A 13,906-nucleotide genomic window follows, 5' to 3' on the forward strand; every position below is an offset into this window, starting at 1 on the left:
CACACACACACTTTGCACAAGGGAGTCAAACACCTCCCATCGACCATCCCAAGAGGGATGGCAACCCCGAAGTGGACTGCCCAGAATATGGGCGACCCGGCATCCACTGTCGAAATACTCAAGGAACAGTGCGAGATACTTACAGTCTATCCAGAAAGAAACGGGACACTTTCCCTTTCTGGCTTCTGAAGCCCGCTGACTGACTGTAGGCCCAGTGGGCAAGCCGTGAGATTGCACTCCTGTCTTCGTTGGCAATCTCTTTGTTTTCGTTGGTTTGGGAAGCATGGTCTTGAATACACCCGGCCGATCTCCTGTGGCGATGATCGACTGGCATACCGAGATCATGTTCCTTGAGGCATTGATGTCTCGATGTGGGAGTGTGGTGGATGCATTCGACCCTCTGCACAGCTTCATGGTTTCTCGATATCAAGATGCTCGACCTTCTCGAGTCGCTTGGCTTCCCGACAATGTGAGCACACCTGAGATGTGTTGAACTCGTTCACCGATCACACATGGATCTTGGAGACGGATCGGTCTGGTGGGCGTCTCTGGTGATGGTGGAATTGCTCAAAGTACTTGGCGAACCTGAGTCTCCGTGGGCTGGATGCGTATCCCTTCCCCTGTTTCCAGGATGCATTCCCAAAGGCAATCACCACTTCGGTCTCCTTTGGTGCCTGGTCGATGACCTGCTTGCACATCTCGTGGACGGTGCGCTGTCGCTTGCTGTGGAGATCGAGTCGTTTGAATCGCCGACGCCGGGTCAGGCTGAAGTACAGCTGTTTGTCCAGCATGTCTCCATCGAACACATGGCGAATGTATTGCAAGAAGGAAGCCAACCCGGGGATCTTGGGACTTGGTGTGGTGCTCATCCATTCCTGCAGACCAAGGATCTTGTGGGTGCTCTGGATCCACTTGGTCGCCTGGCTGGTGTCTTTGGCTTGCGGTGAACCATCTGGCGAGAAAATAGCGACGATGGCTGGTTCTGCCCTTGGGGAAGAAAGAATCTCCTCAAAACCAGCGCATTTTGGGCTGGCAGAGATACTGTGCAGTGGCGTCCTTGATCCAGATCCAGAAACGCATCGCTCGCTCAATCAGTCGTGGGAAGACATCTTGTCAAGGTGAGTCTTGCCTGATAGCCAAACGATCATGTCATCTCGCTGACACACAACCACGCTTGACTAGGTTTCCAACCAGAGAGATTCAGATGGTGGTGGTTCTTGTCCGCAATCGGAGTGGAGCTTCCAACAATGATACAATTGGTCATTCCTCCACACCAATTGCCCACCACCACCGTCAATCGGCTCAAGACGATACCAAATGCCGTCAACCGACCATGGCCGGATTCCAACTTTTGCTGCATCTTGGTCTACAGCGTGTATTCATATTCGAGATGAGCAGCCGCGAGGGGGCCGGAAATAATTGATAGTGCGAATCAGATCGACAGCCCACAGGCAACACTGCTCGCGCTTTCCATTTTTGGAGCCTTGTCACACCGCCAAACGACACGCCGCACACACACACACACCAGATCCGGGATTGCTTTTGCTCGCTCGGGCTTGATTCGCTCGATATCTTCTCGGCCCCGACTGCACCAGCGCTCCAACAGCACAGCAAGCAACCCGCCATGGCTACTCTCCAGGCTATCAAGTACCGCCGAGGTGCGTCTGGACCGCATGGATGTCCCTGGCGGCCCTGGACTCATTCCCACCTCGCCCAGAGACGCCTGGGCGTGACCGCTTACTGATCGGGTCCTCGCCCATGCTTGCGCCTCCTGCAACGACAGGAAGTCTCGAGATCCTCGACCAGCTGCTGCTTCCTTTCGAGAGCGTCTACGAAGAGGTCAAGGACTCCAAGGATGGACACAAGGTCATTCGCACCATGAAGGTATCCATCCATTCGTGTTGTTGCGTATAAGGCCTGTTCGGTGTCGGTGCTCCCGAATAACCTCCAGTAAACTTTGTACCCAATCGCTTCCCGCTGCTGGATAGGTCCGAGGAGGTAAGCTGCGCTGAAGATTGTGAAATAGATCTACAACTCGTCCTTGCTCCGAGGCTCAAGATTGTTGCTGCGAGTGCCTGATCTTGATCTGGAGCCCGACAGCAGACAAGTGCACCTCCGGCGAGCCGATGGCTTGGCCAGTCAACGCAAGCCCCACCCAGCCGATTGATTCGACTCCCTCGCATTCCTTCAGCGCCCGCCATTGCCATCGTCGCCGCTCTCTCGCTTGCTGTTGAGCTGCATGTCGCCCAGACGCATCGATCCGAGCCCAAGCTCCAGTCCAGCGAGAGCGCCGAGACGTTCATTCTCGAACAGCTCGAATACCTCAAGACATCCCGCCCGACTGCAGTCAATCTGTTCGATGCTGCCGGAAAGCTTGCCAAGGTTGTCCAGCAAGCTGGTCGCAATGCACAAGGATTGAGCGAGCAGGATGGTGCCAACGCCGTTGTGGCGGCGTATCTGGAGGCCGCCGAAGTGATGCTCCAAGACGACATCAAAGACAACAAGAACATTGGCAAGTTTGGTGCCGAGTTTATCCTGGAAAACAAGCCCGCATCGCATGAGCGGGTTCAGGTTCTGACCCACTGCAACACCGGAAGCCTGGCTACCGCCGGCTGGGTGAGTTGAGCACGGCTGCCGGAGCGCGACGGCAATGAGGATGACGATTGGAGACCTGCGCTCTATGGCATGAGAGGTGGTGTGTTCGACACAACCGGGCCATTATCTTGCCGACGATGACCCGGCTGGCTGTTTTTCAACGGTCACGCTGAAAACTGCGCCGAGTTTGTATCCTTGAGAAACATCGTGCTCTGCTCGGCTGCTGCTCCATCTCCATCTCCTGAAGCCTTGTTTTTTGCCGACCTCGACAGGGCACTGCTCTCGGCATCATTCGGGATCTGCATGGACTGAATGTGCTCGAGCATGCGTACTGCACCGAAACTCGACCCTACAATCAGGGCTCGCGCCTCACGGCCTATGAGCTGGTCTACGAGAAGATCCCAGCCACCCTCATCTGCGACAATATGGCCTCGGCTCTGCTGAGCAAGAAGCCCGTCACCGCCATCGTTGTCGGTGCCGATAGGTATGATCCTGCTCAGCACACTGTGTGGCCAAAGAGCGGCCCTGACTGTCGATCGGGCTGTCCTTGGCAACCGAAAGCCCATGGCGGGACCGGACTGCAGCTGGCAGCATGGCCAGTTCGGTATCCTACCACAAGAGTGCATGTTACATCTGCCGCAAGGACTACGAGATTGCCGGAGCGTTTCTGATTGTTCCACATCTGCTAGAGTTGCCGCCAATGGCGATACCGCCAATAAGATTGGCACCTACCAGCTTGCCATCGCTGCCAAGCATCACGGTGTCCTCTTTATTGTCGCTGCTCCTTCGACCTCAATCGATCTGAACATCCAGTCGGGTGCCCAGATCCCTATCGAGGAACGAAGTGGCCTGGAGGTCGTGAGGATTCGTGGTCAGAACCTTGAGGACGAGGCCGGCATCAAGGAACCTAGTGGCCCTGCCACCTGCTCGACCGTGCACATTGCTGCCCACGGTATCAACGTTTGGAATCCTGCCTTTGATGTAAGTATCCAGAACGTCCTCCGTTGCGAGTATAGGGCCCGGCAAGGACGGCATCAGCGACATTGATATAATGGATAGAGCGTGCGGCCAGGGCGAACCATTGCTGGCGATCGCTGATGACGATCGCTGATGACGATCGCTGATGACGATCGCTGCTGATCTTGACTGATGCGGCTATTTCAATACCAGGTTACGCCTGCCCATTTGATCTCGGCGATTGTTACCGAGAAGGGCGTAGTCGTCAAGAAGGATGGCGCCCAGAGCTTTGAGCTCGCCGAGTTCCTTGCGTCGCGCTAGATAGCCCGACCTCGGGTGTTTGGAGCTGTCGTGGGCAGCGGCTATAAAAACCATCTCAAAAGCACACAGATGCCATCGCCGACGAAGCGAGCTGCGGTCAGCGAGGTGTCGCGATCTCTGTCGACATTCCAGAACCTCGTGGGAGTGTGCTTGCCTGGCTGGCTGCGGCTGCGCTGCGGTGATGACTGCGCTGCTGGGCCGTCAGCCGGCCGTTCAAAATACCGAGCGTTTGGTGGCTCGGCAGCCGGTCGCAGTTCTTCCGCCTGCTTGGCCTCGCCCGAGCCCGATACAACGCAAACATGGACGACGACCCAGAGTGGAATAGAGAGCAGCAGGACAATGAGATTCTGGCTTTGCAGGTACGACCGACATGTCATGCTGCCATCTCTCTTGGGCTGCCACTGCGATATCGGCCCAGGTCAGTCGACTTATCTTCAGCCGACTCTCCGGGTCGGTGCCCCTGTTGGATTCTCTTGGCTGGATTTGTCGTGGATGAGCAATGTTTTCTCGATCGGACAGCTGACTTTACCGGATTCTTGCCTGGGCTGCTCATCGCCGCTCGCCTGTCGATAAACGTCTCTGCCAAACGGTGTGCCAATATGGCCGTCGCCCACAAAAACAACAATGGCTCGCTGCCCCGTTGGATTGATAACCAATTCCGACGGGCAGTCCATCTACGAAACCGAGTTCGAAATCGAGTCGTCTGATCCCCATGTTGGAATCCTAAGAATCAACTGCGAGCTCCCCTTCGAAGGAGTCCATGTCCGGCAACGGCCCGCGGACAGCACCCCCGAGCTAATCAGCCGCAATCCCTCCCAAGCCGATCAGCAGTCGGCCAGTCCTGCATCCGACGACGCCATAGCAACCGCCCACATCTTACATCTCCCGCCAGTGACTGTTCGATTCATGATGGCCAAGGGCTATCCCTCGCGCGAGCCCTTGATTCTGCAGGTCGAATGTCCTTGGCTGCACGCCCGGCGGCAGACGGGGCTCTGCAAAACCTTTCGGCAATTCTGGGATGAGGACCACGACGTGATTCTCTTTCGGATAGCCGAATTCATCAAGTCCGAACTGCTGGAGAGTTTCGGGTACCTGCAGAAGGACGAGAACTCGACAGCATCCGAGGAAGTGCCTGTTCTTGAAATCGAGTGGCCCAGCCCACAGCACGCAAGAGAACCATTCAACAACGTCCTGGACCAACTCATTGAGTACAGCCAGCTCCAGGAGCAGCGCATCTTTGACGAATCTGTCTTTAGTTGTGGCATCTGTCTCGAGTCAAAGAAAGGCACAGCATGCTTCCGATTCAGCCGCTGCAAGCACGTCTTTTGCAAAGGCTGTCTCGAGGACTTTTTCTCGGCAATGATCACCGAAGGTGCGGCGACGCTGACACCAGCGGCTACGGTGCTCAGTGCGGACTCATGCGTGTCCTCCGGCTGCTGGGCAAGGCTCTTGCTGGTGATAGCTGGCGCTTGTATGCGGCGATGGGCTGTCTTGGATCACAAATCTAATGTCTTCCGTGATGTTCGTGCAACAGGGTCGGTTTCGTGCGTTGGCTGTCCGGATCCCGAATGCACCAAGCTGGACTCGAAGAACCACGAACTGACGTCGGCTGGCCGATTGCCAGTCGCAGACGTCCAGCGCATCGTCAACAAGACACTCTCCAAACGGTACACGGAAATCATCCGCAAGAAGATTCTCGAGAGCCGCAACGACGTCACGTACTGCCCACGACAGGACTGTGGAGCACCCGTAATCCGTGAAAGCATGGATGACAAGCTGTGCGTATGCAAGGAATGCGGGTTCGCCTTTTGCTGCTTCTGCCGCAAGTGCTGGCACGGCTACCAGAGCTACTGCAAGCTCTCGAATCTGGACACAATTCTAGAGCAGTATCTCAAGGCCGACGACAGCGCCAAAGCTCTTCTTGAGAAACGCTACGGCAAGAAGATGCTTCTGAAGCTTGTTAAGGAGATGGAGGACGAGAAAGAAAGCGAGCTCTGGAAGAAGAACAACACTCAAAAGTGTCCAGTTGCGTATCGTACCATCCCAATCCACTGCCTTTGGTTCAGCTGGCTGCTTCAGCTCGGGGACATATCAGGGCATGCTTTGTGGGTCGCTGGATTGGCAGCAGAGCTATTCCAGTCGATCGAGCAAATGCTTCCTGCGATGACCCCACCTTCATCGAGGATGCGTTTTGAATCTCGCCGTGCTGCTACCGTTGTCGCTGCCGTTGCATTGATGGCCGCATGCTGACAGAAAGCGTTGCCCTCCCCCATATCCTTCCCCATGGCAATAGGAGTGTTGTATATCCGTCATCAAGTCCGAGGGCTGCAACAAAATGACCTGCCACATTTGCAAGACCTTCTTCTGCTACATATGCGGCTCGTTCCTCTCGCGAGATGCACCGTACTGGCACTTCAACGATTCCAACAGCGGATGCTACCAGCGCCTGTTTGATGCGCCCGAAGATGATGAAACGATCCAAAACCGGGCCCGTAATGCCGAGGATGGCGAGGCTGTAGAACCCTGGTGGGGCGCCAATGCTGCGCCAGATGAGCAGGCCGAGTGGTTCCCGAATGAGGAGGTTATCAATCTTGTCCTCGGAGAAGGGCACGGCGAATAGACTCATTGAAAGTGGCGCGAAAGGCGCGCTGCTGTGAACCGATAACCCAGATGAAAGCAGACGACCGAAGGCACATGGTCTCGACGCTGATACGTCCATCGGACATGCCTTGTAGCATTGCTCAGGTCGCATCATGATAGCGGAATGCCGCGATAAATGTGCTGGTTGTGTCCTCACTGCAGGATAATACACCTTGGGGCTTCTTGCAGCTCCGTAGCGATCGGTGCCCCATTCGAAGCGATGCGTCCGACTCGGAAGTGGTCGACGAGGAGGACCCCGGTTCCCAAGCGTGGTTGTTCTTCGGGTGTGAGCTCTCAGAGTGGCACTTCGCGACCGTCGAGCTGGGGCATCAACAGACAACGGATGTATATTGGATATCTAGCCAATAAAGTTGATAACAAAGCCAAAGAGGACGATGCCCGAGAGCAAAAACTCGGCGAAAGCTCTGTCGTTTGGAGGGCACCGGGCAAGTAAAATAGCAAGGCAGGCGGTGGTCAGTGCGCTGCGGTTTCAAGGCGACCGTGTCGATAGCCAGACAGAAAGAGCAACCAACGAGTATCAGTGAGGGAGACCTACTTTTCATGATGCTGATTCGAATATTCTGTGCTCTCAGGGTTGGTCTGGATACGGAGGTTGGCTGGTGCAGGATGGGATCGGGGAGGAGCGGCATTGATCGAGACAGATTTAGTAAGCCGAGACGACCCACGGCAACGTAGACAGCCTCTCAGGCTCAAGGTAACAAACAAAGAGGCACTCCGGCACAGAAGCTATACAGAGATGCAGAGACGAGCGAGGCTTGAGCCAGCCAGGGCAGTCATCGTGTGCGGATCGATCCTTGGCCAGCAAGATGGGTGGATCCGCTCCGGTTGCTGCGTGCGGGCCATCAAGAATGTCTGCCTGGGCATTGGCGGAGCTGGAGCACCGCGCGCTGCAACATAGATCCGGGCAATCAAGCCCGTGGCCGAGTGAGCTGGCTGCTCTATCGCGATCGTTACCTGCAAGAATGAAGACGCCGACGCTCGAGATGAATCCCGACAGGAACGCGTTGTAGGGATAGCTGCCGGCGATCAGCATGTAGACAAACTGGACAATGCCGGTGATCATGACAAAGACCAGGAAGGAGTCGATGAGCTTGAGGCGCTGGGGGGTGTTGTTCCAGTAGTTCTGCACAAGCAGCTTGAGGAGCGATGCCGTGGAGAGCTGCGCCGGCTGCTTCCTGGACGGGGCAGGGCTCGCGGCCGGGGGCTTGGCTGAGGAAGCCGGTGCAGCGGGAGACGCAGCAGCGGCCTTGATCTCCTCCGCGGAGATCGAGGCAGACGAAGCCTGCTTCTGGGCGTTCTTGGAGGCGTCCTTCTTGGCCATGGGTGTGGTGCCGATGGAGGTGGGAAAAGGAGATGCCGAAAGCGCCGGGCGAGATTCCAGAACACCAACGCCGCATATGGGCTGCGGCGGGTCATGTGCATGTCACGCTCGGACCGGCGGACCAGGCTCCTGCAGGCCTGGAATCCTGGAATCCTGGAATCCTGGAATCCGAGTGCATGCGCAATGCAAACGGGCATTTTGTTGGATTGGAACATCGCACCGTCCATGGCCATCACTCGCAGGTGGTGGCAGCGCAACATGTGGCGACAGGCCTCTGTGGTGTGTATTGAGGACCCAGACAATGGCAGCTGCTGCCCACACCCCGGCGCAACCTGCTTCGTCACAAGTGCCGCCGAGGACTCAGCGGATGCAAACGGTATCGCCCACAGAATCTCTTGCTACCGCTCGAGCACGTCCTTGACGACCTGCACCAGCTTCTTCTCGGCAAAGAGGGAGAGTTCGATGCCGTCCGGGGTCGAGGGCAGGTCGATCGTGACAAAGAACTGTTTCTTGAATTTGGCGGCTGGCGAAAGCGAACATGGGCCAGCGGAGAGAGTTTTGGCGTTGGAGACGCTTTTAGTGGGTATTCCAATGCCCAGCACGTCCCTGGTGGTGCATTCGATTGCTCGTGCACGTCGGACGCTGCAGATGGACGTCGATACGTACCGAGTCGCTTGGCCATCGATTCGGATCGCTCGTCAAGAGACGCCCCAAACAGTTTCGTCGAAGTCGGCACCCCGTTCTGTGGACAAGGTTGAGATCCGCTGCGTTAGCCAATGAGGGCGACGGATCTGTGGATGCGGGCGGGCAGGGACAGCACCCAGTGGACGCCGGGAAAGAACAGGTCCGAGAGCATCATGGTCTTATACAGACTGCCGTCACGTACGCCGAGGTTGGGCATCGCAAGAGCAAGCGAGCCAAGTCGTCCGGTTGGGGCGCTGTCGCTGGCTGACCGTCGCTGCTGCTGATCTGAGGGGCCGTCGCCTTTGCCGGCCCAAACGATCAGAGAGTCGGCCATGACGACAACTTGGAAATGGACGGCGACGCCGTCAAAGATCTCGGAGGCCTGCACCACATTCATGCCGTCGGCCTGCGGGTTGGATCGACGGGAAACAGTGAAGCCCTGGCGATCGATCGGAACGCCCGCCCAAGGAGCGAAGAGCGATGTCGGAGCAGCCAATGAGAAGGCGCGGCCGTTGTTGTTGTGCATCCGCAGTGTCACCACAGCGCGGGACATGATTGGGAGAACTGCTGCAACGTCCCGTGGCAGCAGGAGGACAACTGCAATGCCCCGTGGCAGCGCCGAGGACAACCAGCATAAAGCATCTGCCTGCTGCACCGACAGAGCCCATCGCCGGTGCTGCCGATATCGAGGGCGACACCAAGACCACCGCCTATGAACGCTCGACCCCATCGATTGTGTGCCGAAGCCGACCCAGTCGACAGCCTCGAGGTTGGGCAGTGCCCCGTCCACCCAACCCCAGAACCCGCCCCACGCGCATGCTCATGCATCCCCAACTGGACCGGTGAAGACTGTGACAACGATGACAGCGGCGAAGATCAGATAGTCAGGCCAGCTCTCGGAAGCCTGGGCCCCAGAAGCTCGCAAATGCACTCCTCTCAAACCCAGACCCGCCACGGGTTTGGGGCTGCATCGGTCGGAAGGATCGAGTCTATCCCCGCTGGTCCCAGACGCCCAGCCTTTTGGGCTTGGCGGGGTCCCTGTGAAAAGCCACAGTCCGAGACGGAGTTTGCTCTGCGCCGTCATAATCAATGCCCAATTAAGCTTGTTGTCGACCAAGAGCGCAAAGCGCCTCTCAAAACCGACTTGGGCGAGCTGGAGCACACCCATTCCCAGCGACCACGCAGTCGCGGGCGGCTCCGGAGTGTGCTGCAGTCTCTTTCCCAGCGTCGAACATGGCGCAAGAAGCTCCTCGGATGTATAGCGGCACTACTGGTCCTCGCCAATCTGGCCTGGCTGGACTACTGGGTGTTCTTCCGCCTCCAAAACAGCAGCGGGACCATCGCCGTCTCGATCAACGGAACCGAGGAGTGGATTCCGGTCCAAGACTATGTCAGCCAGCGGATCTGTCTGGATCTCGCCGCCGTCATGGCCCCGGCCGATTTCTACAAGCTTTGTCCGGCCTGCATGTCCCTGGAAAAGTCGGGCGACTTTAGTGCCGTCGTGCAGCTCTGCGCACTCTCGGATCTGTACTTTCAGCAGCGTCAAGCAGGCCAAAGTGCAAACTCACTTGGAGCAGGCTGGATGCAGAGCCCGGATGTCTGCTCCTGGCAGGGTGTCCAATGCGGACCCGGCAACAACGTATCGGAGTTGTAAGTTGGCGGAGGAATCGAGCCGCTACATGTCCAGTGAGCATTAGGACTTGGCACACCCAGAATGCCGTTTCCCACGGCTCACCACCGCTATTTTGATTGCCCTCCCTCCTCGCGCAGGATGCTGACCGGCGTCGTCGGCAGCCTCCCTGACTCCCTCGGCTCCTTGATATTTCTCCAAAATCTGCAAGTATCCTGCAGTGCGTGGGGCTTTGATGGGGCTTTGATGGGGCTTTGATGGGGCCATGCTCACTCATGTCATGACTTGCTAAGAGCCGATTTGTCTTGTCCTCGACTGCCGCCAGCACTCTTGGCGCCGCCGATGCCAACAACGCCTCTCTCCAGACGGCCTCGTGGGCTTTCCCGTCCAGCATCTGGAGGCTCCCTGGATTGAAGCAAGTGTAAGCGGCCCCAATCTGGCGCGACCATCGGGGCAGCGTACTTGATGCCCTCAGTCGCCGCTGTTGACGCCCATCCACATTCCGCCAGTCTCATTCAGCGAGGCCACTGGAAGATCGATCTGGATGATATCGGGTCGGCCCGCTCTCTTGAACTTTTGTAGGTCGTGCGCTTGTCGAATGCTACCACCGATTGTGGATTGCGACACCTGCAGTCAGTCGATGGCTGGCTGTCACTGACGCTTGCAATAGACACCTCCTGTTTCTGCCTCAGGCAACCGGTGCCATCCCAGCCAACATTGGGAACACTCCGATTCGGTCACTGTAAGGCCAAAGCCGTCGTGGCTTGTGTGATATACTGTCGGTTGCATGCGCCGTCTCGAGTCAGAGTATGATACCTTGGCTGATCCATCGTCATGCCTCAATCACCATGCCTCAACCACCATGCCTCGATCACCGTGCCTCAACCGCCAGTGTCCTCCAAAATGTTTCGATCAATGCCAGCTTCCCGTCATGGATTCCCTCGTCGCAGCAATGGCGTCAGTCCCTCGTGGAGCTCGTAGTAGAGTCGTGCGGACTCACAGGGGATTTTCCAAACGACCTTGCGGCATTCAATAGCCTGGCAGCCATCAACTTCCAGAACAACGACCTGACGGGGACAGTGAGCTCGGCCATGTGTAGCAAATTCAGCGCAGGCTCGACTTCGAGTCAGACGTCCTGCCAAGTGGGCGGTAACCCGCTGCTCAAGACCCCGTCGAGCTGCGGATGTCAGTAACCGCTGTCGGTGCAGCGCCTCCGACAAACATTGGCAGTGCTTGTCAAGCACGGGAGTCTCTGGCAGAGATGGTGCATACAATCCATGTTTGCTGGCGAGAGGGAGTGCGGCGGTGATATGTGGGTGGGCAGCAAAAACAAAGGCATCCAAAATATGATGGGAGAGAAAAATGGTGAAATTAGGACATGAGCCCTCCGGGCAGGAGTGGGCTCGTCTAGAAATGGGCGCAGAGCAGGGGGCAAATCGGATACGTCGATGGCCATCAGGCCCGGACACAGATGGGCCAATTAGGCGGTGGTGCGGTCGCCGTCCAAGAGCTTGCCGAAGAGGGGAATGAGCTGCTGGGCGATGGTGAAGCTGTGGAGCAGGAGACGGATCAATATTGGGCCGAGCGATCGGAGGCCTGTCAACGGGAGTGCCCCGAGGAGTGCCCCAAGGAGTGCCCCGAGGACGTCCTGGCTGCGCTTCAACAGAGCACAGAAATCTCAGCTAGGAGCATATCACGCAGCTCACCTGAACACCAACTTGGGACCGACAATAAGGATCTTGGGGGTAAGGCCCTGCAGGCGAAATAGATCATGATCGGTAAGCCAACACCGACGGGCAGGGGCACGCGACTGCTGTGTTATAGAGAGCACCGACAGTCTTGCAGTCCCTACCTTGAAGAAGGAGCCAAGGCCTTCGTTGCGGATCATCTTTCCAACGATGGTCCATCCGGCCTCGACCTGGTCCTTGGAGCGGGCCTGGATACGGGTCTTGACGACATCGAGCTGTGGACAGACACGGCAAACAGACCTGGCTGGTCAGGCAGCAGTCGCCCAAGAGCACGAAGCAGACCGTCTGCACTGGCTCGATCACATGCGAATAGCGGATGCGGCGACCGGCACAGTCACATGGGCGACAGTGGCTGTCAAGGACCATCCTGCACATAGGGCAGGTCGACACTCACGGGAGCAGAGACGGTGATACTGGCGACGGCGCCGGCGATCGAGGAGCAGAAGTTTTGGACGAAAGTGGCCTTGCTGTAATCCTCGAGTCCGAAAACGTACTCCTTGGTGACGGCGGAGGCGCCAAACAGGGCAAAGGAGCCGGGGGCGTTACGGGCAGCAGTCCAGGTAGCGCCGCTGGAGTAAAGCGAGTGTGACAGAGAAACGATCAGAAACGGAAGCGCAGATGCCGGTATCGGATTGTGCAGGAACGACAGGCGCATCACGCCACCGTGCGGGGAGGGAGCGTACCGGTACAGGCCGAAGCCCTCATCGTAGAAGACCTGGAACAGGCCCTTGCCCTGGAAGATCTGGGGGTTGGTCTGCATCTTGATCTTGAGGACATCGAGGGGCAGGAGAACAATCTCACCGATGCCGATCAAGCTGTCGCACCGCGCAGTACACAGCAGTCGGAAGGTCAGCGAAGCGGACAACAAGCACGTATTCGATCAGTCATGGCCGAAGGTTGCAACCACGCGAAACTGAGAGACCGTCTATCCGAAACGATGGATTCAACGAGAGATGAGCGAGACGAAGGCCGCAGCACGTACCTGCCAGCGGTGGCGTGCATGACGGCCTTGGCATAGCGATCGCCAAAGGTCTCCTGGAAGACACCTTTATGGTTCTTGTTCAGGTAGTCATTGACAAAGGGCTGGCCGCCGAACTTGTAGACACGCTGCATGACCTTGTAGCCGGCAGCATAGCCCAGTCCCGGGAACAGAGAGATGTACTTGGAGAACCCGCTCTTGGCGGCAGCATCCTGCGGTGCGGTGGCGCCAACGCAGGCAGAAGCAGAAGGAGCGGGAGACAGATCCGAAATCAGACACGGCGCGTAGATCCGATGATCGAGGTGTGCAGGTGCGGGGGAGAGCGCAAGTGCGAGCGCGAATGCTGTCTCAGAGGCTGTCAACCCCGGTGTGGAGGCCGCGCTCATGTCGCAGCACCGGGGGACAGATCGCCAGGACTTGGGGATGCGCGGAGAGGGACGATTAGGTACCTTGAAGATGACCTTGTTCAAGATGGCCGAGCTCTCAGCAAACGACTGGCCGCTGGTGAAGACCTAGAGACAAGCACAGAGGGCGATGGTTCAGGGCGCCGAAAGACAGCTGGGGGCGAGCGGTGGTCGGACAACCAAGCAAACGAAGCGAGTCCGATGCGGCAGCGGTTGCGGCGGCGACGGCGACCCTGAGGGCTGATCGGCCAGGACAAACCCGGCAATCGACGAGCCCGCCAGGCCAGCGCGGCAACAGGGGATCAAGCCGCCCAGGAGCCAGGGGGACGCTCATCACGGACAAGACGGCAGGATGGAGGCCCCGACAGCGGCAGGTAACCTTTTGCTGGTTGTTCATCAGACGCTTGGCGACGGTGTCGACAGGATGGAAGCAGAGAAGCTCCAGGACACCGGAGCAGCCAGCGCCGAGGAAACGGGCGGTGGCGGATTCTTTCTTTCCAGAGCTCGAGAGGTGAGGGGCCATTGCGACAGAGCAGCAGAGGACGGGGCTGGGCGATGGGCTGGGCGATGAGCTGGACGATGGGCTGGACGATGAACGGACAAGAA

General features: G+C 57.7%; 7 protein-coding genes across 7 annotated transcripts; 3 read left to right on the plus strand and 4 right to left on the minus strand.

The window, feature by feature from the left end:
* Positions 1 to 506: 506 nt before the first annotated feature.
* On the minus strand, positions 507 to 1,264 carry BJ171DRAFT_585660 (uncharacterized protein; the record flags this gene model as incomplete). The annotated part of the gene is made up of 2 exons (XM_053114375.1): positions 507 to 952; positions 1,192 to 1,264. The coding sequence occupies 2 exons, from the start codon at positions 1,262 to 1,264 to the stop codon at positions 507 to 509; spliced, it is 519 nt and encodes a 172-aa protein (XP_052962993.1).
* Positions 1,265 to 1,583: 319 nt separating this feature from the next.
* On the plus strand, positions 1,584 to 3,937 carry BJ171DRAFT_519971 (uncharacterized protein). The gene is made up of 7 exons (XM_053112383.1): positions 1,584 to 1,658; positions 1,784 to 1,884; positions 1,989 to 1,998; positions 2,192 to 2,616; positions 2,868 to 3,079; positions 3,285 to 3,576; positions 3,766 to 3,937. The coding sequence occupies exons 1-7, from the start codon at positions 1,625 to 1,627 to the stop codon at positions 3,871 to 3,873; spliced, it is 1,182 nt and encodes a 393-aa protein (XP_052962994.1). The 5' UTR covers positions 1,584 to 1,624; the 3' UTR covers positions 3,874 to 3,937.
* Positions 3,938 to 4,052: 115 nt separating this feature from the next.
* BJ171DRAFT_519976 (uncharacterized protein) lies at positions 4,053 to 6,767 on the plus strand. Its single transcript, XM_053112384.1, has 4 exons — positions 4,053 to 4,232; positions 4,543 to 5,245; positions 5,408 to 5,898; positions 6,167 to 6,767. Exons 1-4 carry the CDS (start codon positions 4,173 to 4,175, stop codon positions 6,491 to 6,493), a joined length of 1,581 nt encoding a protein of 526 aa, XP_052962995.1. The 5' UTR covers positions 4,053 to 4,172; the 3' UTR covers positions 6,494 to 6,767.
* On the minus strand, positions 6,768 to 7,893 carry BJ171DRAFT_519978 (DAD family-domain-containing protein). The gene is made up of 3 exons (XM_053112385.1): positions 7,489 to 7,893; positions 7,070 to 7,130; positions 6,768 to 6,938 (listed from the first exon to the last, which is right to left on the minus strand). The coding sequence occupies exons 1-3, from the start codon at positions 7,853 to 7,855 to the stop codon at positions 6,872 to 6,874; spliced, it is 495 nt and encodes a 164-aa protein (XP_052962996.1). The 5' UTR covers positions 7,856 to 7,893; the 3' UTR covers positions 6,768 to 6,871.
* A 178-nt stretch (positions 7,894 to 8,071) lies between these two features.
* BJ171DRAFT_570743 (uncharacterized protein) lies at positions 8,072 to 9,092 on the minus strand (the record flags this gene model as incomplete). The annotated part of the gene is made up of 3 exons (XM_053113654.1): positions 8,072 to 8,378; positions 8,522 to 8,597; positions 8,742 to 9,092. The coding sequence occupies 3 exons, from the start codon at positions 9,090 to 9,092 to the stop codon at positions 8,254 to 8,256; spliced, it is 552 nt and encodes a 183-aa protein (XP_052962997.1). The 3' UTR covers positions 8,072 to 8,253.
* Positions 9,093 to 9,251: 159 nt separating this feature from the next.
* Positions 9,252 to 11,430, plus strand: BJ171DRAFT_602154 (uncharacterized protein; the record flags this gene model as incomplete). Its single annotated transcript, XM_053115140.1, has 6 exons — positions 9,252 to 10,189; positions 10,310 to 10,379; positions 10,463 to 10,590; positions 10,679 to 10,747; positions 10,840 to 10,911; positions 11,062 to 11,430. The coding sequence occupies 6 exons, from the start codon at positions 9,252 to 9,254 to the stop codon at positions 11,360 to 11,362; spliced, it is 1,578 nt and encodes a 525-aa protein (XP_052962998.1). The 3' UTR covers positions 11,363 to 11,430.
* BJ171DRAFT_519982 (mitochondrial carrier domain-containing protein) lies at positions 11,431 to 13,895 on the minus strand. Its single transcript, XM_053112386.1, has 8 exons — positions 13,680 to 13,895; positions 13,346 to 13,408; positions 12,900 to 13,108; positions 12,601 to 12,732; positions 12,312 to 12,486; positions 12,022 to 12,132; positions 11,876 to 11,922; positions 11,431 to 11,719 (listed from the first exon to the last, which is right to left on the minus strand). Exons 1-8 carry the CDS (start codon positions 13,821 to 13,823, stop codon positions 11,650 to 11,652), a joined length of 951 nt encoding a protein of 316 aa, XP_052962999.1. The 5' UTR covers positions 13,824 to 13,895; the 3' UTR covers positions 11,431 to 11,649.
* Positions 13,896 to 13,906: the final 11 nt, after the last annotated feature.

The sequence above is a fragment of the Polychytrium aggregatum genome, assembly GCF_025602895.1.
Source record: "Polychytrium aggregatum strain JEL109 chromosome Unknown BJ171scaffold_44, whole genome shotgun sequence".
Classification (NCBI taxonomy): Eukaryota; Fungi; Chytridiomycota; class Chytridiomycetes; order Polychytriales; genus Polychytrium; species Polychytrium aggregatum.